This window comes from Fonsecaea multimorphosa (assembly GCF_000836435.1).
Source record: "Fonsecaea multimorphosa CBS 102226 unplaced genomic scaffold supercont1.6, whole genome shotgun sequence".
Taxonomy (NCBI): domain Eukaryota; kingdom Fungi; phylum Ascomycota; class Eurotiomycetes; order Chaetothyriales; family Herpotrichiellaceae; genus Fonsecaea; species Fonsecaea multimorphosa.
Genome location: NW_015971640.1, coordinates 1,118,447 through 1,142,972, shown reverse-complemented (window position 1 = coordinate 1,142,972; position 24,526 = coordinate 1,118,447). Strand labels below are relative to the sequence as shown.

Sequence of the window (24,526 nt, the reverse complement as noted above, 5' to 3'; positions counted from 1 at the left end):
ACCGCTTCGATGAGACCACCGCGCGACCTCTATGTGGAAGGAACAGCTGGATGTGCTGATCAATTGTTGTAATCATGTCCCTCCCAAATCTAGGATATCTGCACACCTTCCAAGGGGTGCCTCATCAGAGGTTCTTCTTGATCACAGGTGCTCATGGATCAAATGTCGCCGTTTTCTTCTTTCCTTCTTCTGAACCATTGCATCAATGCAAACAAAGAGACAGTTATCAAATTGAGACAGATCCCGTAAACCTCACTACCTAGAAGAAACGCCATTTGCCGTGCCGTGCCGTGTTCTCCCAAATCTCCCGGGTATCTTAGCGTCATAGAGTCATGATTCCCCACGATGATGGGGCGTAAATGATGATGTGGAGGATAATAGTGTCGAAAGATGAGGACGTCCATGAGGTCTCCAAAGTAGAAAGCCTAGCACACAGTTGCCGCTCGTCGATAACGGTCTCTGGAAAGCCGTCTACATTTGCCATTGCGCAGTCTGTTTTCAAGGTAGAATCGCTCCCCAATTGTCAGGCACTCAGCTTCTTCGACCGACTTTAGAGGCAGCGTAGCTCTTGGTTGCGGCTTGCGAAGGTGTCTTGCCAGCAAGAAACAGCAAGCGACAAAAACCGATCCCAATGCAGCAACCACTAATTGCTTGGAGGATATTGTGGACGCGAAAGTCAACATTATAGCGCGAGATTGCTGGATGAGGTGCTCCAAAGAACCGACCACTCTGTCGTGGTGCTCTTCGATCAAGGATATCAGGCTTTCGAGGGATACTGGTACTTGTTAGCATTTCAGACGGGCGCAGAACGGGAAAAAGTACGGTAGAAAGCCAGCAGTATGTACGAATACTTTCGTGGCTTCCAGAATGATAACAGCAAGGCCGGCATAGAGAAAAGCCCCAGTAATCTTAGATGAAGATGTTCCGCCATTTGGCATGGGATAGTGATGACCGCAAAAAGTGAGCTGAGTACAGCAGACGCTGCTTCAACACGCGTCAACGCCTGATTGACTCTGTCAAGCTTAGAGGACACTCGCCCGGCAGTAGCGCTTGCAGCATCGAGTTCAGAGGCTAGAGAAGCAGAGAAATGTTTGATCTGTTCGCCAAGATCCAGGTTGGCCTCCTGAGCTTCAGACAACTTTCCACTGAGTTGCAGATGACGTTCCGTATTTGCTAACTGTGTCGACTGCATATTAGCAACCTCGTCAAGTCCGGCCCTTATCCGATAGAGCAGCTCGTTGACGCCCTGTCGGCATTAGTCTTTGTCTAAGCCCGATAAGTACTTACAAACCTGGACTACCCCGTCTGCCTGCATGGCCTTGAGAGCGTTTGTGGTAGCAAGGGCTATTTCATGAACATTGTTCATCTCCTGCATTTGGGCGGCAGCTGCTTCAGCATGTTTCTCGCTGGTGCTTGCTATTGCTTCGTGCAACAGTTCTCGAAGTTTGGCAAAATCAGCAAACACATCTCTGAGAGCCTGTTGTCGGTGAATCAGTGGCTCGTTCAACTGCCACTGTAGAATGCTACTTACCTCGTGGGTTTGAGTCACGCCCTCGTCTGTAGTTGCCATCCGTCGCTGCAGCGTCTTAAAAACGTCATGGAAGCCCGCTTTGGCCATATTCATAGCATCGTGCAAAATACTCAGCTCGATTTTATGCTGTGCTTGACGTTCGTCTTGATTTTTCTGCTGAAGATTGCTCATACTCCGCATCTGTTCCTGCTGCTGTCTGAGGAAAGCGAGCCACTGAGATTGGGTTGAACCAAGTGCAGCACGAAGCTCCGGAAGGAGTTTTGCGAGCTTTTCATAGGACCGCAGCGTTTCCAGCCTGGTGGACTCGATGGTGGTGGCCTGACACAAAGTGTGGGCATCTTGTCTGTTGTTGCTATAGCTCGTCCAGTAGTAATGTTCCGTGATCATCGCTTCGAGACATGAAGCCAAGGTCTTGGTATTGACTACGTCAATTTCGTGGTCAAGCCGCTGAGGGATTTCGAGGATTGGTTTGCATGCGGAGGGAACTGGTGCTCGACCTTCGCCCGTCTCACAGACAGCTACTCTGACAGCGTAGACTGACTGGGCCCTCTCTAGTAGTTCATGTTTCCCTTGGTCTCGATTCATAGTCGCGCCGGCAGTTTTACAAGTAACAAGCAACTGAGCCGCTGCGGCTTGATGGCAGGTCGATTGGGTGGCGAGGTTCTCGATCATATGCATAGCCTTCTCAAACACCGGGTCGTTGTCAGGCTCTCTCAACACCAGCAGATCGGTGAGGCTTGATTCGAGGTCGGCCTGGGGTTTCCGAAAGACAGGCCATCTCAGATCCGCTGGAGGAGTTAGGGCATTGCCAGTCACCTCTGCTCAGGAGAATGCACACTCACTTTTTAGAAACTTAGCTTGAGCATGGCCCCCGAGAGAGGGAATCAAGGTAACCAAGATGTGAGCAAACAAGCACATTCGAGATCGCCCCCATAAGAGCATGGTGGCACGCATCTATCATAATAGTGGGAAGTGTTGATGCGGGGGGGCGACGGAATGGACAAACCGAGGTGCGAACAAAAGAGATGAGCGAACAGCAAAGTAACAACGAGTGAAAAAGAGATAGTTGTAGAGATTCTATCGACGAGAGGATGAATATACGCCGAGAAGCGCAGGTAGCTTCATGAGATTCGTCGTTTTGTAAAGTGTGCTCTGGAGTGTGTGGTTTGAGGTGGGACGGTGAAGGTGAGGACGATGTGAGATCTGGCTACCTGTCAAAGAGAGCTCACCTTCTGGAATCACGTTGTACAGATGGCTATAACCTGGACTGCGACTACATGCGTTCCAGTCCAGGGTTTGCCGACATGAGGTACGGTGACAACTGAGAGACTCGAGATGGTGGGCGGGCTGTTTGAGTTGTTGCTGAGAGGAAGTGAGTGATGGAGAAGGAAAAAGAAGCAAGCATCACCAAACACCAAACCCCGGCCCTCAATGCCCTCAGTGCCCTCAGTGCCTCACCAAAAGCTCAACCCCGTGACTGGCAGCTGCACGTTCCATGTTCACTCTCACCTCACACCTTTCCATCCTCCATCTCCCATCTCCTATCTCCTATGTGAACACACTGCATCACTCTCCGGTCTCTACCATCCACCGTCACCTGTCTGCAGGATACGGACAACTGCCTCCAATCGAAATGCCACCGTCAATTGATCAGCAGTCTCTTCTCGCAGTCGCGGGGCTCTTCGGTTGCTGACGCCCCCTGCCCCGTTGCCCCCTGCTGCCCCCAGACCGTTTGCCCCAAGCGGCACCTAAGCGTCACGCCATTGCCATGTGGGTGGCATGGACCACCAGTCACACCCGCGAAACCTCTCCTACGGCCCCTTGGCGCGCCTATAATCGCAGTCAGCTGGCCCGTATGGCCCGTGAGGTAGGGCGCGTTCTGGCATGTCCACCCCCAAAAAAGACGGGATTGGACTCTGGTGTTTCCAGTCCATGGCGCGGGATGGGAAACATCCGAGCTTTCGACCTCGCTTCACGCCTAACCTTGCCTTTGTCAGTGGGCGCGAAATCCAGGCACAAGCATTTCAGTGGCTTGCAGCTCTTAGTATGCAGGACCCGGATGAGCAGCTCTGGAGCCCGACAACTTCACAGAATCGCTACTGTCTTCCGACCCCGCTTCCACGTTGTTTTTGGCCCCGGGCCACATCTAACCGCTGGTGGTCTATGTACATACTTTCAGAATGATTGCAGAGTCAAACAAGATTTCCCGGTCGACTAAACACGAGAGATTCAAGGATGGCAGTATGGTATATTATATGGTCTTCCTCTACCTGGAGCGAGGATTGAGGTGATCCAAGTGATGCGACAACTTCATAAGAGCAGAGTCATTACTCCAACCAGAACCCAGGAGAGTCTGGCAAACGATCGAGTCTCACCCCTCCGCAACATAATACATTTGCCAGAAGCATTAATCGACGGCAAAAGAAAGGCAATGAGTCAAGGAGGGAATGTCCATCTTGCAAATCTATCGTCCTTGCAGGACGCCTCACCTCAAGCGGAGTCCGACTCTGATCTCGGATCACCGGACAGGATTAAGTCGATGACCAGCTCGCCCCTCCGAATTCTTGAGTCGGAAATCAGTTCAGCGCAGGGGTCTGCTTTCACACTGCTCCGAGTCAAGCCGGTCAATTTCCATGCCTTGCCTCTGGATGCAACCATGGTGGAGGACGACCTCACTCCCTTAGCCACAATCCAATTCTGTGAGCATCCCTAACCCAGAGAAGAAAGCTTGTTGTACTAACATGTTCTTGCCAGTCGTAGAGATATACTGTCCGTCCATGCTGCGTCATCCAACCTTTAGGCTAAAGAGCAGAGATTCTGTGTTTATGAGTGCCAATCTTTCAGGCATGATGCAGGACCCCTTGATAACGGCTAGCTCCCTCGCACTTGCTATACGCATACACGACAAAGGCCGGAGCAGGAAAGTCGTTGGATATTACCGCAAGGCTCTTGTACTTCTCCAAAAAAGACTCAAATCCGATGATCGCAACTCCACCAACGCTATCCTGCTTAGTCTCATTCATTTGATGGCTGTTGAGGTTTGTTTCATGTTGTCAGCCTCCATGATGTAGACTTACTCTCAACAGTCGCTGTCGGAGGATCTGGGGTCTCCTCTTCACCACCTGGGTGCCATGCGCCGTATGATACAAATCCGAGGCGAGCTCCGATCTTCAGGCCTGCAGGGCTACATCAAGGACCACATCAGATCGTAAGCCGCAGCCTTCCACAAGCAGCGCACGCCGTCTAACATATTCAGGTGGGAGTCGTTCCTGGGAGGCGTGTATGCCGAGCCTGACCCAGATCAGGTGCGAATATTTCCTTATGGCTCGCTTGACTATCCTCGACACCCATTCGAGCCGGAATTGAGCCTCGCATTGAGCCGTCTGCCTCTAGGCTTTATCGAATTGGCGATGTCTTGCAGACTGAGCATCCAAGTGATCCGAATTGTACAGATCGGTGCGCAACTAATGTCCGATCTCTTCCACCAAAAGCAAGATTTCAAACAAGATGACAGTCTTGCACTTCCATATCCAGGGTCGCCTGTTCAACTTATGTGTCTCGCCATTGTCATCCTACAGAATCAACAGCGCAACATGGTGGAGGAGGTGCTGGCGATTTCATTGCTGGCGTTGGCAATATCGACCGAGGCCTTGGAGGAACATATAACAACGGGCTACGGATACATCCAAACTTACTGCATGGGACTATGGGATGTCGATATTGAGCGAGAATGTCGCAGTACGGGAGCGTTGGGGCTCGAAGATTTTCTTCTGTGGGCCAAAATGTTGCTGTTGGCGACCTTCGATTATGACACACAAACCTGGAGGACCGCCATTCAACTGCGACGGGACGTGCCATTTCCGGAGTTCAAGAGCCCAAATTTTGAGGTCTGCCGGCAATTCTTCTGGACTGAATTGTTGACCCTTTCACTGGAGCAGAAGATGGCGCAAGAAAGAGCACTCGGGAAACCACCCAGTTTGGACGGTCCAGCGAGTTCCGAAACCAATTAGCAGAAGATCTGTCTGTGAAAATAGGCCCTGTCGGCACTCACGAGATGATGCTTGATCACAAGGATGGCCTACTGCTTTCTGCGCGGGCCATCAAAAAGCCGGGAATCTGAAGTCCTATGGTCGCCTTGGACAAGGCACAGTCAGAGACCATTTGATCTCTGGTGATACGTCGTAAATCTGTTCTTATCTTATAATTGATTGCCATGGCAGCATGTCAAGGCTGAAGACCATTGACGGATCATAATCTCGCAGCCTTGGGCGTGGTGGGTCTCATTGGAACCAAGTCGGCCTGATTGATTGAAATCATTTCGGCCTGATCAGTTGAAATCATTTCGACCTGATTGATTGAAATTATTTCTGCCTGATAAATTGGGATCCTTTCGACCAGATCAATTGATTCAGCGCGCCTCAGATCAACCCGGAGCGTCTGATCTGGCTGGTCTGGCAAATCACATAGCGATTTGCCAGGATGCAAGAATTGAGGGCATGGGACCAGAGAGAAGAAGAAGAAAATGGAATTGACAGAAGAAATTTATTCAGGGTTGCAGGATCCAAAGGATAGCAATGCAGGATTTTCTCAATGTGACCAATAGACCCCGAACTCCATTGTGGCGTGCGTGGGAAGCTTTTCAGGAGCCCCAGCCATGTGCCCCACCGTACGTCTCAGCCTCGTCAGGTCAACGCTAGAGGTAGGGTTCGCTAACTAGGAAAGGAACCATTTTCCTGCATTTTCCCCGCTTAGGCCTTGTGCGATACTGTGAATGAGGGTGTGTATTGAAAAACGAGAAATACTACAGTCATAGGATCGGCGGCCACCCAGAGTCTGAAAAACTCTCATGAAAAAGTTATCGTAGAGGCGTACGCACAAGATCAACCTCGGGGTTCTCGTAGTCTACATATACAGCTCTCGCCCTGCCCATCGTAGTTCGACCTTTGCCATCACACATCACTCGACCGCCTGTTCTGCTGCTATTTTTTCTGTCCTGTTACTCTCTCAGAGACCACCAGCACCAACACCAACACCAACACCACCATCACCGCAATAACAACAATGGGCTGCATCCTCTCAAAGAAGCTCCGCAAGGAGATGGAGGAAGAGGACGCCCGCCGCCCAGCGCCCTCCTCTCCCTTCTTCCCGCCTGCCCCTGAGCCGCGCCCATTCCAATTCATCCCCTTGGGCAAGGGTGACAATTTGAGGACGCCGCCAAAGCGGCTCACAGCCTCTGAACGGTACCGCGAGTACCGTAAGAAGAATGCGCACCTGGACAAGCCAGGTGACGCGAGCGCCACCATGGTCATCGAGAAGCGAAGGGCGTGGAATCGGCGGGCCCTTTGGGGCATCGTGCACAAAGGGTGTGAGAATGGGGAGAAGTCCCGGCTGGGGTCGGGCGACTCCCTGGAATGCTACTGCTGCATGTAAGTTGCATTTCTCTTGGCGTCCGCTCCGCCCGCAAACAACCCCAACGCTGACTAAATGGCTTGGCAGGGATAAGCGTGTCAGCCCTCCGCGTACCCCAAGATACGACGCCAAGGAGGTTCTGGAAGAAATCGCTCGCCTCGAAGCTGAGGCCGAAGCCGCTCGTCTCGCTGCCGCTCCAGCAGACAATCCAGCAGATGCTCCAGCAGACGCTTAAGGGAGCTCCTCACCCAGACTCGCCGGCTGCACGCTTTTTCCTTCTCGGTTCTCTCTTCTCGGTTCACTTCATCTCTGGTCACAACCATCACACTCACCACCATCACCATGGACGAAGCAAAGACTCTCATCCGGACTGCAGTGCGCACTTTCTTCCCTCATCCGAAACAGATCATCATTGTCGATGCCATCCTCATGCACTCAGTTTTACAAATGGACGACCTGAACATTCTGCTGAACTCTCAGCCAAAAGACATCCGCAGCCTGCTCAACCCTCTGCGCACTGCCAGGCTCGTCCAGACACAATCCCGCAATGAAGCCAAGATTGGCTCTACAAGACCCTCGTCCAGAGAATACTACTTCTGTCCCTTCCACCCTGCCATCGACGCAATCAAGTACAAAATCGCAAAACTCCGCAAGAAAGTGGAGGCGATGTACCAACAAGACGAGACCAAACGCAAAGACTGGCGCTGTCCCCGCTGCAAAGCAGAATATGAAGAACTTGACATACTTGACAAAGTCGGAGACGAAGGCTTCTACTGCGACAGGTGCCATGCGACCCTGGTTCAAAACGAACAAGCCGCACTGAAAGACCGCGGCAACCATGAAAAGATCAGAAAGCTGAATGACCAGCTCAAGAAATTTGACGACATGGTCCTCAAGATCGATCGTACAGACATTCCCGAAAACGACTTCGCCTCAGCATGGGACCGAAAGAAAGACGTCCCCCGACCGCAGGGAAGCGGGAAAACAGACACATCAGAACAGTACGTTCCTCTACAGAGAGGCAACAGATACTACGACTACAAACGAAGCGGCCCAGACATGGTCGACGTCAAAAACCTCACTGTCAACTTGACCAGTGGTGAGGAACAGGAGCGTGAAGAAGCCGAAAGGAAAGAAGAGCGCAGGAAATTCCTCGCCAAACAGAATCAGTTACCTGTGTGGTACACAAGCAGTGCAATCGGGGCTACCACCAATGGGACCGCCACGGCTGCTACCACCCCAGACGAAGAAGACGCAGGAGAGGAAGAAGCAGAAGAGGATTTTGAAGACGTGGATGTCAAACCAGTCAACGGCATCAAGAGAGAATATGAAGTCGCCTTTGAAGGGGACTCGGAAGAAGATGAAGAGTTTGAAGATGCAGTTTAAGCAGTCATCACAACTGCAAGCAATCAGCACATGAACTATAATCAGCAACCGCAACAACCATAATCAACCACCACAAGAACCGCAAGCAACAACACAAGCAACCATTGTTATCATGGAAGGGCATTATTACGACCAGGCAAAATCAACATCATTATTGAGGAAAGGGTATTTCCACAAGGCAACAACAACATCGTTATTCATTCAAGGGCATTATTACGCGCAAGCAACAACACAACATCATTATTCAGGCGAAGGGCATTATTACAATCGGGCAAAAACAACATCGTTATTCAGGCAAGGGCATTATTACAAGCAGGCAACAAAACACCACATATTGTTATCATGGCAGGGATTTTCTCCTCAGCGGTTTGTCTTTTGAGCGTGGGTTGGTTTCATCATAGGCATTGGCATTGGCGTTGGTATAGAGTGGCTCTGGCTCTGGCTCTGGCATGGGTTTACACGGTACACGGGGTATTGGGCTTCATTTACGGATCATGATCATGACCCAAAAAAGTTTTGTTAGGAACGGAACTTGGGAACAATCCCTGGACATTTGATTCCAGGGTTTATTACAATGAAACAGACATTGTATGAATACAAGTATAATGATCAAACTCCTGTCGCTGTTATTCAGTCCCTTTCCTTTTTTCCCCTCACTTCTTCATATCTTGATTCCCTCCTTCCTCGCTCTAAACATTTCGACCCGCTTAGAACCGAAGTAATATATTCGCCTCAAACAGTACCTAGGTACCTATGTATATATCACCCTACCTACCTCCCCAGGAAGAGTCCCAAGATCCACCCTCCAACCCACCACACCAGCAGCCCGCCCACGACCACGATGCCCGCGACCTTCAGCACCGCGACTTTGTCACCCTGTCTCGCCATCCGCGTCAACCGCCCGGCGCTGCCGCGGATGTTTGTCGACATGCTGCTGAAGACCTCGTTGGTGTTGTCCAGCGTGGACTGCGAGCGCGCATTGTCGTAGATGTCGAGCGTGATGTGTTTGAGCGCCGAAGTTTTTTGGGACAGGGAGGCGAGGAGGGCGTTGTTTTGTCTTTTTTTTTTTAAAAAAAAAAAGGGTTAGTTTTGGGTTTTGGAGAGAGAGAGAGAGAGAGACTCTTGGGGGCATGGAGAATAGGGTAAAGCCGCAGGACTTGCAAGAGGTGGGCTTGTAGAATCTTACTCTTCGCGCCCGTAGGCGTCGGCCATCGCGGCGGAGGCGGATTTTGTATCGTGGCGTGTGCTTTGAGCTTCTTATGTTTCTCCCTTCCTTCCCAAAGTCAGGTCAAGTCAAGAGTGACTGGACTGCGACGGGGATGTGTCCTCCCTTTTTGGCTCGCGGCCGCCGCAAAGGACTAGGGTCGGGATTGAAATGTCTCTCCAGTCGACCGCTCTGTGGTCCCACAGGTCTTAAAGACACGAGGACAGTGCGGACCTGCTCCGGTATCGTAGTATTGTACAGAATCCTCGCACGGTCTCTTCCTCCTCCTCCGTCTTCTTTTCGGTATTCTTCTCGCTCTCGTTCGAGGGATGAATCTCTGTCTCTGTGGCTTCGGCTGTGTCGAGACTGACCGTCGGCGCTGGGAACGGGGACAGCGAAAGGGCAAAAGAGGTTGGGCTGATTGTTCTGGAATAACAGGGCTCGGGAGAGTGCGTGTCTGTGCGCGCGAGATCAAAGTCCGGAGATTTGTAAATTGCGCTGCTTTGAACGTGAGGGCAAAAGGAGAGAAATTGTGCGCGTATGTGTGTAGGTAGGTATATGTGCGCTGTCAGCGCCTCTCTAGTTACCTATGGTTTCGTTGAAGTGAGAGGAAGTGTCTGGTGTCGCGGCGCGGTGGCAGCCGACCTCACCTCAGCCAGCCGCCATCTCCGTCACCGTCACCGTCACAAGCGAGCGCGGGCGGGAAGAGTACTAGTACGCCCAAAAAGCCACCCCCGACGTACGACGAGGTACTTTGTCTCAGCCTCGCCTTCAACCATCTGTAAATACCTCGCACGCTTTCGAGACGAGCATTAAATTCCTCGTTCGCTTTTAGACAAACCACCTGCATCATGCCTGAGTTTACCCCGGATGTCTTTCAGCTTCTCAAAGTATCTCCTAGGACGATGCCCTGCTTGGGGTGCAGCAGATAATAGTGCTTTGCGGCATTCCCGCCTCGAACCACCTGCAGTACGGCGATTGAGGTCGGGGCCGTACACCCTCGACCCTTAAGGACCTTTCTTCATCGAGATATCCTATGTACATATCTGACCGAGTCACTGAAGCCAACTAGGTCTTCCTGTCTTCTCCTCCTCTTCCTGATCTCCAGTGATAAAACCCGAATTTGATCATGTGTCAAAATATTGTTATGTCATTTCGAGATATGTGATCATACCATTCCTTAGGTTGAAGATATTCCATCACAAACACGCCCCCTTCCTTCCTTCCTTCCTTCCGCTATGCTAGAAATTGACCGAGCACAACACATTAGGATCCCAAGGGGTGAAAGCTTTGAGCAGTATATCTTGTCCAATATCAAAGTGGCCAGGTTGCCAGCTGTCATAAAGGACAAGCAGCAATGCCTTCTCACCAGACCTCACCGGATATTACCACATGTCATCGTCATCGTCGTCCAACTGGGATCCGCCATGGCGCGAGTTCCCTTGTTGTAACTGCTCTTGTAGTTGATTGTTGTGATAGTACTGGCTATATGTACCAGCGCCGCCGCCATATGCCGAGCCATTACTTTCTACCGTGTGCTTGCTTCCCCTTGAACTTGGCCTCGAACTGCTGGCGTCGTGATCGTAGCTGGACTCATCGCCCACAAAGCCCTGCTGGGGACCATATGACTGTTCACCTTGGGATGGCTGTACCAGTTGAGCCTGTTGCTGCAAGACATTAGTACGAGACTTTTTCATCATGCCTCATCAGAAGCACTCACTTGTTGATATCGCTGATATTGGAGATATTCGTCCGGCTGCTGCTGGTCTTTCTGCTGCTGTTTCCGCTGCTGTTTGGCACTCGTCGGGAGATTCATTTGTGGGTGCATTTGTTGGACCTTTGCCAAATAACTGTACATGAAATTACTTAGAAGCACCTGCGAGTATAGGGCTCGACGAGGGTTGGCCAATTTGATGTGCGCCATGCGGTAGATGGCCCTTTCTTCCAGAATCGAAAATCGCGTCCAATTATAGTCGATGTCGGGTTTCAATTCTCGGTATGGTGGCTCTGGCGACAGGCCTCGGTCGCGGTGTTTCTTTGAGCTGCTGTCTTTCTCGCCCTTGCTTCTTTTCCCACCGAATATTGAAGAGAACAGACCTTCTTTCTCCTTTTTGTCACTTCCTGACCCTTTCCGTTGGCTTTCCTTTCTGCGTTCTTCATCGAGCTTCAGGTGTTCCCGATCCAGAACAAGGCTTTCGCGCCCTCGGACACCTCCGTCGATCGAAGTTTGGAGGACATCAAGTCGAGTGTTGTCATGTTGCTGTGGAGGTTTGGAGATTTTGGCCTTTGGTTTCTCCGATTTGTCCTTGTCTCCATCTTCTTTGCCGAGCAACCAACTCCAGCTCGACTTTTTGGTCTCTTCCTTCTTTTTATGATCGGCTCTTTTATCTACAGTGAGGGTCGGTATGAATGACAAGTTACTCGTATTCGTGTCATTTCCAGGCAAGGGAGATGGCTGTTCGAGACTTTGGGTGGGCTTTGACTGTGGCGGAATCTGGTTTGCGGGAGATGTTGCTCGTGGTGCAATTACCGGCAGAGACCCTCTGGAAGGCATTGATGGCCTTTGCGGAGAAATGGCTCTTGTCCGGCTATCGTCCCGCGAAGACACCCTCTCAGGATGCCGCACTGGCTGTTGCACAAGGGGAGGCGTCATCGAAGAAGACCGCGGGGGCTGGACAGAGACCGGAGAAGCCTCCGGGGGAGGCGGGGTCTCAACAATCTGGGGAACAGGTTTTCGATCGAACGGAACGCTCATAGATGGAGGTGATTTTGGAGGGGGCGGGGATTTTCGCGACTCAGGCATGCCTGCTGGGGTTGGTCTTTTCGTTTCATCGTCATTGCTGAATGTGTAGTCAAATGCGGTTGGCGCAGAAGAATTTCCGCCGGCGGCGGACGAGTTTGCAGGTCGGGAGAAGTTTGTAGGGGCGGTTCTTCCAACATTTGCTGTGCTGGACGCGTCTTTCAAGGTTTGTGCAAGGCTGGGACCCTCGATAGATAGGTTCGGCAGCGGAGGAATGGCCGGAACGCTGGATACGGGCGATTCAGGTCTGCTGCTTGAGGGACTTCCAGCCGTAGCCCTTCTCGCGGCACGCTGAGCATAGGTACCTCGATCTCCCCTCCCCTTGACACTTCCACCTCGCCTGTAAGTTGTCCTTGTGGACCTTTTGAGACTATTTCCCGGGACTGATGGTAGTATGATATCTGGGGCATCGTCCTCCGACGAAGGCTCCAGACTCGGCCTTGATAAACCGGGGGTATTTGCGACCAATGTTTCTAACTCTTGCAGATTCGGGTCCTGAGGGCCAGCCCGGCGCGACAGTGATCTCTTCGTCTCTAATCTGTCGGCACCATCTTGATACCCGACAGAACTATCGATCTGGCGCGATAACATTGACTTCTTCCTTCGCAAGCCAGAGTTTCCTCCTTCGGCACTTAACGAGGAAGATCGGGAGGAGGACGGGGAAGCAAAAGCGGATAGTTCGCCAGATCTCCTTCTGATTTGCTCCGCTTTGCTCTCCAAGAAGGTCTTGAATTCTTTCGGAGCGAGTTCCGGGTGTAATCGAGCCGGCACCCAGAATAACCTAGAGGAATCGTCTTCGCTGGAAGTAGGGGATGGTGCACTGGGCATGCCGGCTGCACTCAGTTGAGGAAGGTCTGGATCATCGGTTGCGCCCATATGCATTGACATGCGTCTCAAGGCTTGTAGATTACTCAGCTCTTGCGCCAGGCCTGCTGGACTGGATTCGTAGTCAATATCGTTTAGAGGAAAGGGGGAGGTGGCGGTATCGGAAGGCGACCGTTCTCTCGAGCCGGACGCGGACGACGAGGATGTGTGATTACGGTGTTCCCAGGGATGGACCTGGCCAGAGGATCCTCTGGAGACGCCGTTTGGTTGTGCGACAACATTACCGTTTGACATATCTCGGTAAGGTAACTGCTTCCTAGGTATGGACGGCGTCCTCCTGGGGGTCACATCACCGTCCATCTGATGGCCATTGATTTTAACTTGTGATGAAGAATTTGGACTCTGATACGGATTCGAATGGGAAGGGTGCTGTTGGTCTTGCTCGGGATCGTCATCGTAGAGGTAGCCAATGGTTTCAGTGACATGGTGGTTTTCGTCGCTTATCGACAACCGGGGCAGGTGCCCCCTTTGGCGAGCAGCGAAGCTCGCGCCTGTGTCTCGGCTCCGGGTTGAGGTCTGCAAGAGTCACCGTGTCAGTTGAGATCATTTCAGTATTCGATTTTCACCAAATGCTCTTCCCCCTCGCAGTCCCCCCGTCTCTCACGTCAAACCCCCAGGAAAGGACAGGATGCATTTCAACGAACCTGCATGGAGCGGACCGGCAGCGGTTATGGATCTCCAGGGCTGACGAAGTTGGGTTAGGATTTATCAGAGGCGCGTGCAGATGCAGGCAACACTGTTGCCTTCCCTCCTAACCCGCCTCCTGCGCGCAATGGCCGACAGGTTGGTGCTGCGGAGGGGACTCCTTTAATCATCGGACTGAGGCAGATAGGGTTCGGAGCAGACAAGACGGCCGAGAAGGACTGTTCGACGGTGGGCAGTACTCGGAGGCAATCGAGGTTATCGAGAAGCGATTGTGGTAAGGGTGGACCAAGTTGCAACGATTGAGATCATGGGAGACGATCAACGCGGACGAGAGGTGCGTGGGTGTGTTGGTGCGTTGCGGGCGGCTTGTACCCAGGCACGCAGCCTCCGTCTGGGGCCCAGTAGCAGGGTTCAGAAGATCCGGATGTGCAGAGGCCGCTGACAGGGCAAGACAAGCATCTGTGGATGTCTGGTTACTCAAAGGGAGTGTCACTTGGGCTGCTAAATGGAGAGTGCGTGGGTTGGTGATGTGCAGGATACTAGAAACCGGAGGATGGGGATCATCGCAGGCGTGCGCAGGCGTGCACAGGCAAGCAGCCGCGCTCTTGTCATCCAATGGTGGAATTGCAACCCCGTATCTACTAGGGGCTCCCAGTAGTGCGTGCCCAGATGATTTCTTTCGCGCTGTGCCTTGCTAGATGCCCTGATCAGTGGCGCTGGTGGCACTGGGTGGCTCTGGTGGACCTCTTCTCTGGTACCGATTGCTTCCATCATTCGCCGTCACCCTTTCCCTCCTGGGTGCCTCCCTGGGTGCTTTGGTGTCTCCCTTTCCGCCATATCCACCATCGGACAATTGTCACAGCGTCGAGCTCCTGACTTGTCACTTAGCAAGCGAGACGGAAGGCTAATATCTAGTACCCGTCATACAGGTTTGGACAATCTACATCCCACCTAGGTACAAGGTAGTGAGCCAGGTACTATCCCTGCTCCGGTTGGGTCCAACTTTGCTGCCAACACCGACCACACGACACGTACTGTCTTCAGAGCGTCGCTTGAGTTGGTTGCGTTCAACGAGCGTTCAACAATGACTGACATGCACATTCAGGTCGCCGGACACACTCCCACCCATCTCCTTGTCTATCCATTACCAAGTCAAGGTGAAAATGACAGACGTCCGCAAAGATTCGGTCTTCAGAGGTGCCATGGTGGTGCCGCACTCATTGCAGATCTTTTGGATGCTTCCGCCCACGAACACGGTCACAAAGTACATGGGCCGCCTTTAGAGGTCTCTGACGATCGTTCCCTTGAGCAGCCGGCTTCTGCTATCACGGAATTGGAGATCTTTGGCGAGCTGGACAATCAGCTATCAAGTTACAAAGTGAAGCACAGCCGGCCCCTCGATACAAAACCGAGATGGTGCCGTCCTCAAGTCTTGCTCAAGACCACTGAGAAAGTGCGCGTCCTAATTCTTCAAGATGCCGAGTCTGACTTCAGGAACAAGAATGATGCAGTGGACTTCTTTCGCGAGAGCCGCCCGGAAACACTAATCTACCACATGGCCTGCCCCCTCGGGATCGGATCGATTTGGGATGCTGTTCGCCGGGGACCCTATACGAGGGGCGGTGCACAAGACCCCGAGAAGCTCATTGTTGTTGTCAGCGCAGACGATCTTCGCGCTGAAGGGATCGAATTGTACCATGGCCTTTCTTGGGAAAAAACATGTGAGGATTTCGTCGAAAAGCTCGGTTCCAAAGGCCAACTGGACACCCTGGCCACTTGCGCCAATCTCCTCGTCCTCTTCGGATGTGACGGGGTGATCTATCACCGTGGCCGGCAGATGGAGGAACCAACTCTGTTTTTTGATCCTTTGGGAGTTGAGGGCAGGTTCAATAGGCGACATATAGGACCTGTTCCAGGAGTTGTAGAAGCTTTTATTGGAGGTCTAGCTACCGAGATAGCACAGTCTCCTCCTGGGGCATCCCTGAATGCCGCTATCAGTTTCGGCTTCATCACTGCCAGACGGCTGGCAAGGCTAGGCTTCAGGACTAGCCAGGGATCCCGGTGGCCTAGATATCCCCATATGGACATCATCAAGAAAACCACACTTCCTGACGAGGCGCCAATCACACTTGAAATTCCATCTGAGAGCATTTCCCGAGGTGAGAAACGGCACTGGTCTATCCTACACCACAATATTGGAGACCCCGTGCAAGTGGCGTGCCATATTGTAACGCAGGGAACATACTCAGCTGCAAATTGGGTCCCTATTGCCAGCTTTGGTCGTCTGCTTGTCCTTGACAGGTGGGAAACGGAAGGATTTCGTAATATCTTCAATGCCATATATGAATATCTATCAGCACCTCAGATCAAACCACTCAATATCGGAATCTTCGGGTCTAGAGGATCTGGAAAGTCGTTTGCTACCGTCCAGGTCGCAGAATCCGCAGCCTCAGCGGCACGAAGCGACATCAAGATTCAACACCTGCGCTTCGACCTTTCCCAGTTTACCACACCTGAAGATCTCTCTCTCGCTTTTAACAAAGTGCGAGAATGCAACCTTTCAGGAACTTTGCCTTTGCTCTATATCAATGCTTTCGATGCAGAACTCTCGGGTCGTCCGCTTGGTTGGCTAGCCCATCTATTGCCTCCTATGCATGGAGGCCGAGTCCAAGATCGTGGCGAGATGCATCATATCGGCCCTGCCATCATTCTTCTAGGGTCCAGCTTCACAACGTCTCTGGAAAATTTCGAGGACTTTTCCAAGAACAATAGTGAAGATGGAAAGGTGCTGCTGCGGGCCCAAGAATTCCTGAGTTGCTTGCACGCTTTCGTCAACGTGATTGGCATTGATCAAATCGATTCATCCGACGTCTTGTATCCAGTGCGACGGGCGGTGGTTCTTCGGGCCTTGTTGGAAGAAAGGGAACCAAAGTTGAAGATGGGTGAAGGTATTTCCATTGACCAGAGCATCCTAGATGGGCTTCTCCTGATCCCCACCTACCGACATGGGCTTCGATCCTTGAAGTCCATAATTGCCTTGAGCAAAGTCACCGGCAAGCGCCATTTCGAACGAGCGGCACTGCCACCCGAAGCGCAGTTAGGCCTGCACCTCGATTATCCAACATTTCTGGAGTGTTCACGGTACAACACGCTGTCCGACGATCTCAGGGAGTCCATTTCCGAGAAACTCCACAATGTCTATGTCCAAATAAGGAGACGGATGGCCATGACAGCTGAGGAAAAGCAGGCTCTAGAAAGTGACCTCTCATTGGCTCCGTGGGAGTCTCTGAATGAAGAACTCAAGGAGTCGACACGTTCCCATGCCGTCGATATCCCTCGAAAGCTCCGCAGTATATCTTGTTTTCTGGCTGCAGTGAATGCCTCCCGCAAAGCTGTGGACAGTTTCGGCGAAAAAGAGCTAGACATCTTGGCCGAGCAAGAGCATGAGCGATGGAATGCCGAGCGCTTACAGAACCAGTGGCATCAGGGCAAACGAGATCCGGGGCAGCGAACAAGTCCTTTTCTTATTCCCTGGAGAGATCTTGATCAGAAATGGCAGAATGTTGATCGCGAGATGGTCAGGTCTTATCCCACAATCTTGCCGGAAGGCTACAAAATCTACCGCATTGGGAAAGTTGAAAAGACGAAGCTCATCGAGTCGACCACAGGATTGAAAAGAGCAGCGATAACATGGTAGTCGTCATCTCTAACAGAGCGTTCTAGTCCTCGTGCTTTGCTGTCGGAGTGTTGGCGGTCTCAATATCCCTTCGCCATTTCTTTTCATATATCTTTTGGTTCCACGAGTACCACAAGATCCAGCCAGCAAGCACAGCCAGCGTTAGCAGAACTGCCACAACGATATAGATCCAGAAATGCCGAGACACGATATCCTTTTCGTCCCGAGCCCCCCAATCAAACATGGACATGCCGAAAATCGACTGTGAGGTGTCAGAACGGAATACAAGTCGGTCCAGCCAACGGCCAACTTACGGCCAGAGCAGTGGCTGGCAAGAAGAATAAAGTGAGCACGGCAATGGTCTTCATCGAGGAGCTATCACGGCGAGTGTCCTCCGCAATCTGATGAGATTAGTCCACTATGGTCCTTGGCCGCACCGGCAGTGCAGAGAAACGCACCATTATGCTCAGCTTAGAGTCAATCTGCAATGAATCAGCGAACAGCTCGTGGTCAGAGACTAGGCTAACAATGGTTACCATGCGGTGTTGCTGGTCCAACTTGGAAGGGATGGCATCAAGATCTTGCTGGGTCATGCTCGACAGGGTGATCTGGGTCTCAACCCGCTGCGAGAGGGTCCTCGAGTACCTTGCCTTGTTATTGTCCTTGGCTTGCAACCGCACGATTTCACCAAAGCACTTGGTGAGGTTCTCAGCGAGGCTTTGTCCAAACTTCCATCTGTCGTGCAGCTCGAGGTAAGTCCTCTCCAGCTCGAAAAGCATGTTCCTGGTCTCATCGAGGCCCCTGGGGTCTCGAGACAAGACCTGACTCTGTTTGTCCAACACGGATTCCTTCAGCTTCATCAGGTCGGCTCCGATCCGCTCCACCTCTTCCTGGAGGACGGAGACGGGCAGGAACATGAAGTCCGGTGACAGGGGGGCATAGTCGGATGGAAATGAATTTTCGCTCAGCAACGATTTTAGATTGACCTCCGGCCCTGCTACGAGAAGGCAAACCCAATCGGATCCACGTTGACGACCTTCTCGAGGGAGCTCTGACATGGAGAGTGTGATAAAGGGCAACTTGTCCTTTGGTGTCTGGAGAATCAGGCCTGTTTTCAAGGACTCAGTCTGGAATGCAGCAAGGAAGGATGAGACCCGGCATCTTACTGATATTACCCTTCTCCGTCAGAACCGCCGAGCCCGTGGTCCTTGTTTGGATTAATCTCCTAAACTCGCTGTGGATCCATCCCGACTCAGCTGCCGTCTCCACGATGGCTGTCTGCTCATGGAGCTGTTTTCGATCCTTGACCTTGATGCATCTACTTGCTGTCAGTTGCGCCCAATAACCACATTCGCGAACGGATGTCCTTACAGCAGCCGGAACCGACTCTCCTCCCAGTTCTGACGTCTATCGCCCTGCATATCATTACATCAGCCAAGTTCGAAAAGATGGGCCGTCCTAAGCAAATACCCGGGGAAGGGTTTTGATAAAGGCTTGAGCGCTAGCCTCGTCAGGCATCTCTCGGATTTGAGGATTCCCAATTTTCCAACCGGCTCTCTGTCGCACATTGTTAGAGCTTCGGACCCAACAAAATCAAGTCAATCAACAGCAGGTCTCGCCTTAATCCTGGCAGCACTGGTTTCGAACGAATGGAATGTGGGGAGTGCATCTGTGAGCGTGCTGGGCCCTGCAGAACCCATTCTCTATACATAGCTTGCAGCCCTCGTCGTCTATCAAGGTCGGAAGGAAGTCCAATCTCAAGCGTCTGGGGCTGCTGTATCCTAACAAGCCGATGGAGCGCAGAGCCTCAACGTCTGCAGCCCCGCCGTGGGCCGAGCCGATTCCCTCATTCTCCATCGCAGCTCCGAGGGCTCCGACCACCACGGAAAGCTGTTGCTCCGGCATGTACTCAGTGCATAGACCTGATTCTGGCTTGACTAAGAACTCTGGAAACGTGGACGAGCCAATACGAGACGCAGAGTAAGCAGCCACCTATCCACATGCTTCAACCGAGAGAACCGTGGCAGGTTCTTATTAGTAGCCGAAAGCAGAGGGGCTTCCGCTAAGCTCTCCGTTCTGATCTAGCCGCAGAGAACTTTTATCGATTGGACAGGTGGGCTGCCAATATTGACACGACTGGACGAGATGTGCAGCAGGAATTGATGCCAAAAGACTGCAGACGAATGGGGTTCGACTGCGTACCTTCCTCGCACTATCATCGTTGAATCCAGGACACCAACATGCGAAGCTCTGTTTCCACAAATGGGAGGGAAGTCGCAATGCCAGCGATACATTCGCCCGCCAGCATGAGCCTCTGTGCGTGATTGATCCTCAATCCTTCTACTTTTCACACGGAGTCTACTTACCTGCAGCCAAAGGAAGTTGACTAAGCCACAAGGCGAAACAAGAACGTGATCTCAGTGTTTGGTGCGTCTTAGTTTGGCCGCTGTATACTGCCTGACTTCTGGCGGGCGGGTACCTGGGTACCAAACAGCGAGCCTTTTTCTTATCAGTCAGTCATAACCTGCAGTCCGGAGGCATCTTCTACATGTGGCCTCCGGGATCGGTTACTAGTATGATACTCTGAACAGACGGAAGCGCGAGCAAAAGTGCGCTACCAGTTTTCTCCTGGCTAACATCCCCGCCCTCCACCAGCGCTTCCCACAGAATGCGTCTTCTGAACACCAAAAAATTCGTCATCGAGTCCTTCCCAAGCCCAGCAAGACCAGAAATTCCTGACTACGTTATCCTCTCCCACAGATGGAGGGACCAGGAAATCACGTTCGAGGATTTCCGTGAAGCAGGCGGCAACCTTGACAAACTGAAAGTCATTGAAGGCTTTGATAAAATTCTAAACTGCTGCGAAAAGGCGAGTTCCGTCGGATTCGAATATGTATGGATCGACACCTGCTGCATCAATAAGAATGATCAAGTCGAGTTGACCGAGGCGCTCAATTCCATGTTCCATTGGTACCGAAGGGCGCAGGTGTGCTACGCATACATGTCTGACGTGCCGAGCAACGAGGATCCGCTTGCCGAGGGCTCCAAATTCCGACAGAGCAAGTGGTTCACTCGTGGCTGGACGCTTCAGGAACTGGTCGCGCCGCAGTATGTGACATTCTTCGGGAGCGACTGGGAAGAAATCGGGACGAAATCTAGCTTCCAGGACCTCATCACCGGCATCACCGGGATCCCTGCCCAGGTCCTCTTGACGAATCAGGCGCGAGATATCAGTGTAGCTCAGAGAATGTCGTGGGCTGCGAAAAGGGAAACGGCCAAGGTTGAGGACTTGGCTTATTGTCTCTTGGGGTTGTTCAATCTGAATATGACAATGGCCTATGGGGAAGGGGCCAACGCCTTCCGACGTCTCCAGCTCGAGATCATGAAGGTTTCAGATGACCAGACTATATTTGCTTGGACTGGTCCTGGAAAGGGTCCTCATGAGACGAGAGGCCTCCTTGCCGAGTCACCGCGGGAATTCGAGCATTGCGCTGATGTGAGCAGATATGGTGACAGCCCAGCGTTTGCTATGACCAACAAAGGTATTAACATGAAGCTCCCTCTCATCCCGCAGAATGACGAGACCTTCTTGGGCGTTCTGAGCTGTCAGCGCAATAAGGAGTACTCGCACCCAGATCAGTATCCCATGGGGATATATTTGCACAGGCCTGACAAGAGGTACCCCACCAGCTACGTTCGCGTGAGTCCTTGGAAGACGGAGGAGATCAGAGAAGATGTTTCGAGGTATGAGAGCAAGGAGATCTATGTCCGGGAAAATGTTCGGGAGGATCCCACGAGGTTCGACGTGTCAGGTAAGAATGATCTGCCCATGAGTCCGCCATCTCTCTTTTTGGGGGCCGAAGCACCCACACCACAGGTCTTGAAAGAGGTAATGAAGACTGACCGTCTCTCACTCGCCTAGACTGGTATCAACCGGAATCGGATTACAGGTTCTTCTTCACCATCAAACGACGCGAACACGCCCTCCCCGAGGTCCAACACACCGACCTCGACACGGGATCCGAATGGGTCGTCAAAAAAGAAGAAATCAGCCTCACCTTCCCGCGCTCAGGCCACAATTCGATCCTCGTCTTCAAGTCGACCGACCACCGCATCTTGGCCATCTGCCTCGGCGTGCACAACTATAGCGTGTGGGGCGCCATGGACATGTTCCCGCATGCAAATATCAAGAAGATCGCGTGGGATTACTGGGACGGCAAGATGGACATGCAGAGATGGGCCAACAAAGACCGTCTCAGTCTGGACTTGGGCAAGGGCGAGGTGGCCACTCTGGCCATCAGGAAGGGAATGCGGGACTCCAAGAGGGCCTACCTGATCGGCATTGACGCCGGGCAGAACTTCTGGCTCGACAAGCTGGGCCCAGGCAATTTCCCCGGCTGGTGGGATATGGAGAACGATCGGAAAGCCGACGTCGTCCCGGTATTCGACGACGCCGACGACTGATCCATATCGCCGTGGAGAGGTTTCCCCGGCTTATGCCGATATACGTATATATATCTCCACCCGCCCGCGAGTTTCCAAGACGGACGATCTAACTATCTACTAGGTATCCATACACGTTCGGCGGTGACACACTAGAGCTATATATACTTAACCTTAGGTAGCACGGTAGGTACCCTAGGGTTTCATCCTCGTAGATGAGTACTGCCGGTATACGGTATACCGGACTATACTCGTAGTCCATACTTAGTTTATACGATATTAGCCACTACTTAGCTGTCACTGTACTTATAGTCGACATTAGACTTGACGGTGTTTCGGAGCCGACACCCTGGAGTACCTCCTGCATTCCGTGTATCGAATGCTCGTGCAGGGGACTGTTACGTATTGCCTCGTAGATGCAGGTGTGTTCCCTTGTTACTACGTCCTCCTGCAGAACAACGCGACCGCGGACCAAACTATCAATGGCAATTTTGTTCTTCATTCTCGAGCAACCTAGGTACATAAGATAAAAGGTCCTCTCTAGTTTCTGTATCAATGCACCATCTTTTTTCATTAAGCAAATCTCCTTTCGTCCCGTGTCTCGTGGCTTTTCGTACTGAACTTCAGTACCCGGTAGAGGCCGGCACCATTCTCCAACCCAAATCAACCCCATGGATTATCAAAAGGATCCGACGTGCCTCCAAATCCCCCACTGCTTTTGGCTGGCGGAGCCACCGGCGTCTGTGTTGTAGACGCTGAGGTCCATCCCCCAAAGTCTTCATCGGCTGTGACTGACGCCTGCCTCACTGGTTTAGTGCTCGACGATATCGGCTCTCCCCATCCTCCTTGAATATCATTCGGCGTTATGTGGGCTGGTGGTCTCCCCAACTCGACCTTGGGCTGCACTGGTTTTGCAGGCGTCGGGTCTGGCGCCCCCCAAGGACTGCTGTCATTGCCTGAAGCCCACGGGTCAAACATTGATGAGTTGGTTTGAGGTACTACTGGTGCTTTGAACGGTGCGGGAGCTGGCTTTGGCGCGGACGCAGGCTGCGAAGAGAGATTGAAAGGTGAACTAAAAGTTGAGCTGCTGATGGTAGGTGATGACACTTGTGGGGCGGGAGCCGGTTTTGGAGGCGACGCAGGTGTCGAGCTGGCAAATCCCCCAAAGTCGTCGGCCGCAAATAAATCAGCAGGAATAGACGTAGCAGATGGTTTTGGTGCTGGGGCGGGGGCAGGCTGCGGAGCCGGAGCTCTTTGGGTGAATGAGAAATCTAGTCCGTTCGAGGCCGAGGGCGAGGTGACAGTAGGTTTGGCAGCAGGTGCTTTGGAGGGAAGGGCGTCGAAGAAACTGCCACCACTCAGAGGAGGCGGCGATGTCACCTGGGGTGCAGAGGGCGTGGCTTTCGGCGCTGCAACAGGACTGGTCAAACTTCCGAACGCGGAGAATGCAGACGACGGCTGTGGAGCAGGGGGTTTTGTGGTGGTCGGGTTAGGGAAGCTCAATCCGCTAAAAGCATCGGCAAGTCCTCCAAACGCATCTTGCTTCGCTGGCGAGGGGGAGGTTGCCATTCCACCAAACGATGGCTGACGTTCATGCTGAGGTTGAGGTGCAGGTTGGGGTTTCGGAGGAGCAGAATATAACGACAGGATCGAACTCTTCAGATCTCCTCTGGGATTCGTAGATGCTGGAGGATTGGATGCTGCGCTCGAAGGCCGGCCAACGCCACCTGATGAGGAGCCGCCAAAGAAATCCAGCCCAAGCAAAGAGTCTTGGGGCTTCGCAGCAGGTTTTGGAGCCGGTGCAGGCGCGGGAGGGCCAGTTCGCGTGGGCTTTGAGTCAGGAATGTCTGCTGTATTAGGCCTGATTGGTGGAGCTGGAGCGAAATCGTCGAAAAGATTCACGTTTGCGGCAGGCCGGGGCTGCGGAGGTGGTTGAGTGGATGCTTGACGCTGGGAAGCCGATCTCTCAATCTTGGCCTTCTCTTGCACAATATTCAAGGGCATGTTGTCGTCACCTTCGGCGTCCAGCGTCGAGGGATCAGGCATAGGGCCGTCCATCACCCATCTCTTAGACTCGTACTTTGTGCGTATGAAGTTCTCAATCTTCGCTTCGGATGGTACGTGCCCCGGGGCCAACTTGGCCTCCCAGTATTTGTTTGCTCTTGTGTTGCCCCATTTCAGGACACTTTGTAGTTGCTCGTCGGTCCAGGCATCCAGGTCAACCGACTTGACCCGACTGATGTGAGTGCCCATGCCTCGATGAATCCCTGAACATCGAATGCAGACGAATACCCCGAGATTCCAGCTTGCCCATCGTGGATGCTTGTTCCTTTTGCAGTCGGCGCAGACTTTGTTCCCTTCGAGTTTTACTAGAGCTTTGAGGGTTTGGGCATTCTGTGCCGCCCTGTCATTGCCGGGCCGTCGAGACATTGGGATGCAAGCGTCTGTGACGACTGGGAGGGGCCAATTGCTGGAGTGGAGGGCGATCGAGTCGAAGGAGGCCAAAGTCTGAAGATCCCAGAAGGTGGGCAGAAGGTGGGCAAAGGG

The 24,526-nt window shown here is 52.5% G+C and overlaps 10 protein-coding genes across 10 annotated transcripts; 5 read left to right on the top strand and 5 right to left on the bottom strand.

Annotated features, from left to right (window-relative positions):
- Nucleotides 1-793: 793 nt before the first annotated feature.
- Z520_04154 (uncharacterized protein) lies at nucleotides 794-2,473 on the bottom strand (the record flags this gene model as incomplete). The annotated part of the gene is made up of 4 exons (XM_016774664.1): nucleotides 794-1,246; nucleotides 1,292-1,477; nucleotides 1,532-2,319; nucleotides 2,374-2,473. 4 exons carry the CDS (start codon nucleotides 2,471-2,473, stop codon nucleotides 794-796), a joined length of 1,527 nt encoding a protein of 508 aa, XP_016634591.1.
- A 1,489-nt stretch (nucleotides 2,474-3,962) lies between these two features.
- Z520_04153 (uncharacterized protein) lies at nucleotides 3,963-5,541 on the top strand (the record flags this gene model as incomplete). The annotated part of the gene is made up of 4 exons (XM_016774663.1): nucleotides 3,963-4,230; nucleotides 4,286-4,569; nucleotides 4,618-4,739; nucleotides 4,788-5,541. 4 exons carry the CDS (start codon nucleotides 3,963-3,965, stop codon nucleotides 5,539-5,541), a joined length of 1,428 nt encoding a protein of 475 aa, XP_016634590.1.
- Nucleotides 5,542-6,592: 1,051 nt separating this feature from the next.
- Nucleotides 6,593-7,175, top strand: Z520_04152 (uncharacterized protein; the record flags this gene model as incomplete). The annotated part of the gene is made up of 2 exons (XM_016774662.1): nucleotides 6,593-6,957; nucleotides 7,028-7,175. The coding sequence occupies 2 exons, from the start codon at nucleotides 6,593-6,595 to the stop codon at nucleotides 7,173-7,175; spliced, it is 513 nt and encodes a 170-aa protein (XP_016634589.1).
- Nucleotides 7,176-7,282: 107 nt separating this feature from the next.
- On the top strand, nucleotides 7,283-8,326 carry Z520_04151 (uncharacterized protein; the record flags this gene model as incomplete). The annotated part of the gene is made up of 1 exon (XM_016774661.1): nucleotides 7,283-8,326. The coding sequence occupies one exon, from the start codon at nucleotides 7,283-7,285 to the stop codon at nucleotides 8,324-8,326; it is 1,044 nt and encodes a 347-aa protein (XP_016634588.1).
- A 771-nt stretch (nucleotides 8,327-9,097) lies between these two features.
- Z520_04150 (uncharacterized protein) lies at nucleotides 9,098-9,538 on the bottom strand (the record flags this gene model as incomplete). Its single annotated transcript, XM_016774660.1, has 2 exons — nucleotides 9,098-9,383; nucleotides 9,513-9,538. 2 exons carry the CDS (start codon nucleotides 9,536-9,538, stop codon nucleotides 9,098-9,100), a joined length of 312 nt encoding a protein of 103 aa, XP_016634587.1.
- Nucleotides 9,539-10,915: 1,377 nt separating this feature from the next.
- Z520_04149 (uncharacterized protein) lies at nucleotides 10,916-13,849 on the bottom strand (the record flags this gene model as incomplete). The annotated part of the gene is made up of 3 exons (XM_016774659.1): nucleotides 10,916-11,197; nucleotides 11,251-13,731; nucleotides 13,820-13,849. The coding sequence occupies 3 exons, from the start codon at nucleotides 13,847-13,849 to the stop codon at nucleotides 10,916-10,918; spliced, it is 2,793 nt and encodes a 930-aa protein (XP_016634586.1).
- Nucleotides 13,850-14,944: 1,095 nt separating this feature from the next.
- Z520_04148 (uncharacterized protein) lies at nucleotides 14,945-17,557 on the top strand (the record flags this gene model as incomplete). The annotated part of the gene is made up of 1 exon (XM_016774658.1): nucleotides 14,945-17,557. The coding sequence occupies one exon, from the start codon at nucleotides 14,945-14,947 to the stop codon at nucleotides 17,555-17,557; it is 2,613 nt and encodes an 870-aa protein (XP_016634585.1).
- A 22-nt stretch (nucleotides 17,558-17,579) lies between these two features.
- On the bottom strand, nucleotides 17,580-18,594 carry Z520_04147 (uncharacterized protein; the record flags this gene model as incomplete). The annotated part of the gene is made up of 3 exons (XM_016774657.1): nucleotides 17,580-17,798; nucleotides 17,851-17,937; nucleotides 17,995-18,594. The coding sequence occupies 3 exons, from the start codon at nucleotides 18,592-18,594 to the stop codon at nucleotides 17,580-17,582; spliced, it is 906 nt and encodes a 301-aa protein (XP_016634584.1).
- A 1,610-nt stretch (nucleotides 18,595-20,204) lies between these two features.
- Nucleotides 20,205-22,000, top strand: Z520_04146 (uncharacterized protein; the record flags this gene model as incomplete). Its single annotated transcript, XM_016774656.1, has 2 exons — nucleotides 20,205-21,348; nucleotides 21,459-22,000. The coding sequence occupies 2 exons, from the start codon at nucleotides 20,205-20,207 to the stop codon at nucleotides 21,998-22,000; spliced, it is 1,686 nt and encodes a 561-aa protein (XP_016634583.1).
- A 642-nt stretch (nucleotides 22,001-22,642) lies between these two features.
- Z520_04145 (uncharacterized protein) lies at nucleotides 22,643-24,409 on the bottom strand (the record flags this gene model as incomplete). Its single annotated transcript, XM_016774655.1, has 1 exon — nucleotides 22,643-24,409. The coding sequence occupies one exon, from the start codon at nucleotides 24,407-24,409 to the stop codon at nucleotides 22,643-22,645; it is 1,767 nt and encodes a 588-aa protein (XP_016634582.1).
- Nucleotides 24,410-24,526: the final 117 nt, after the last annotated feature.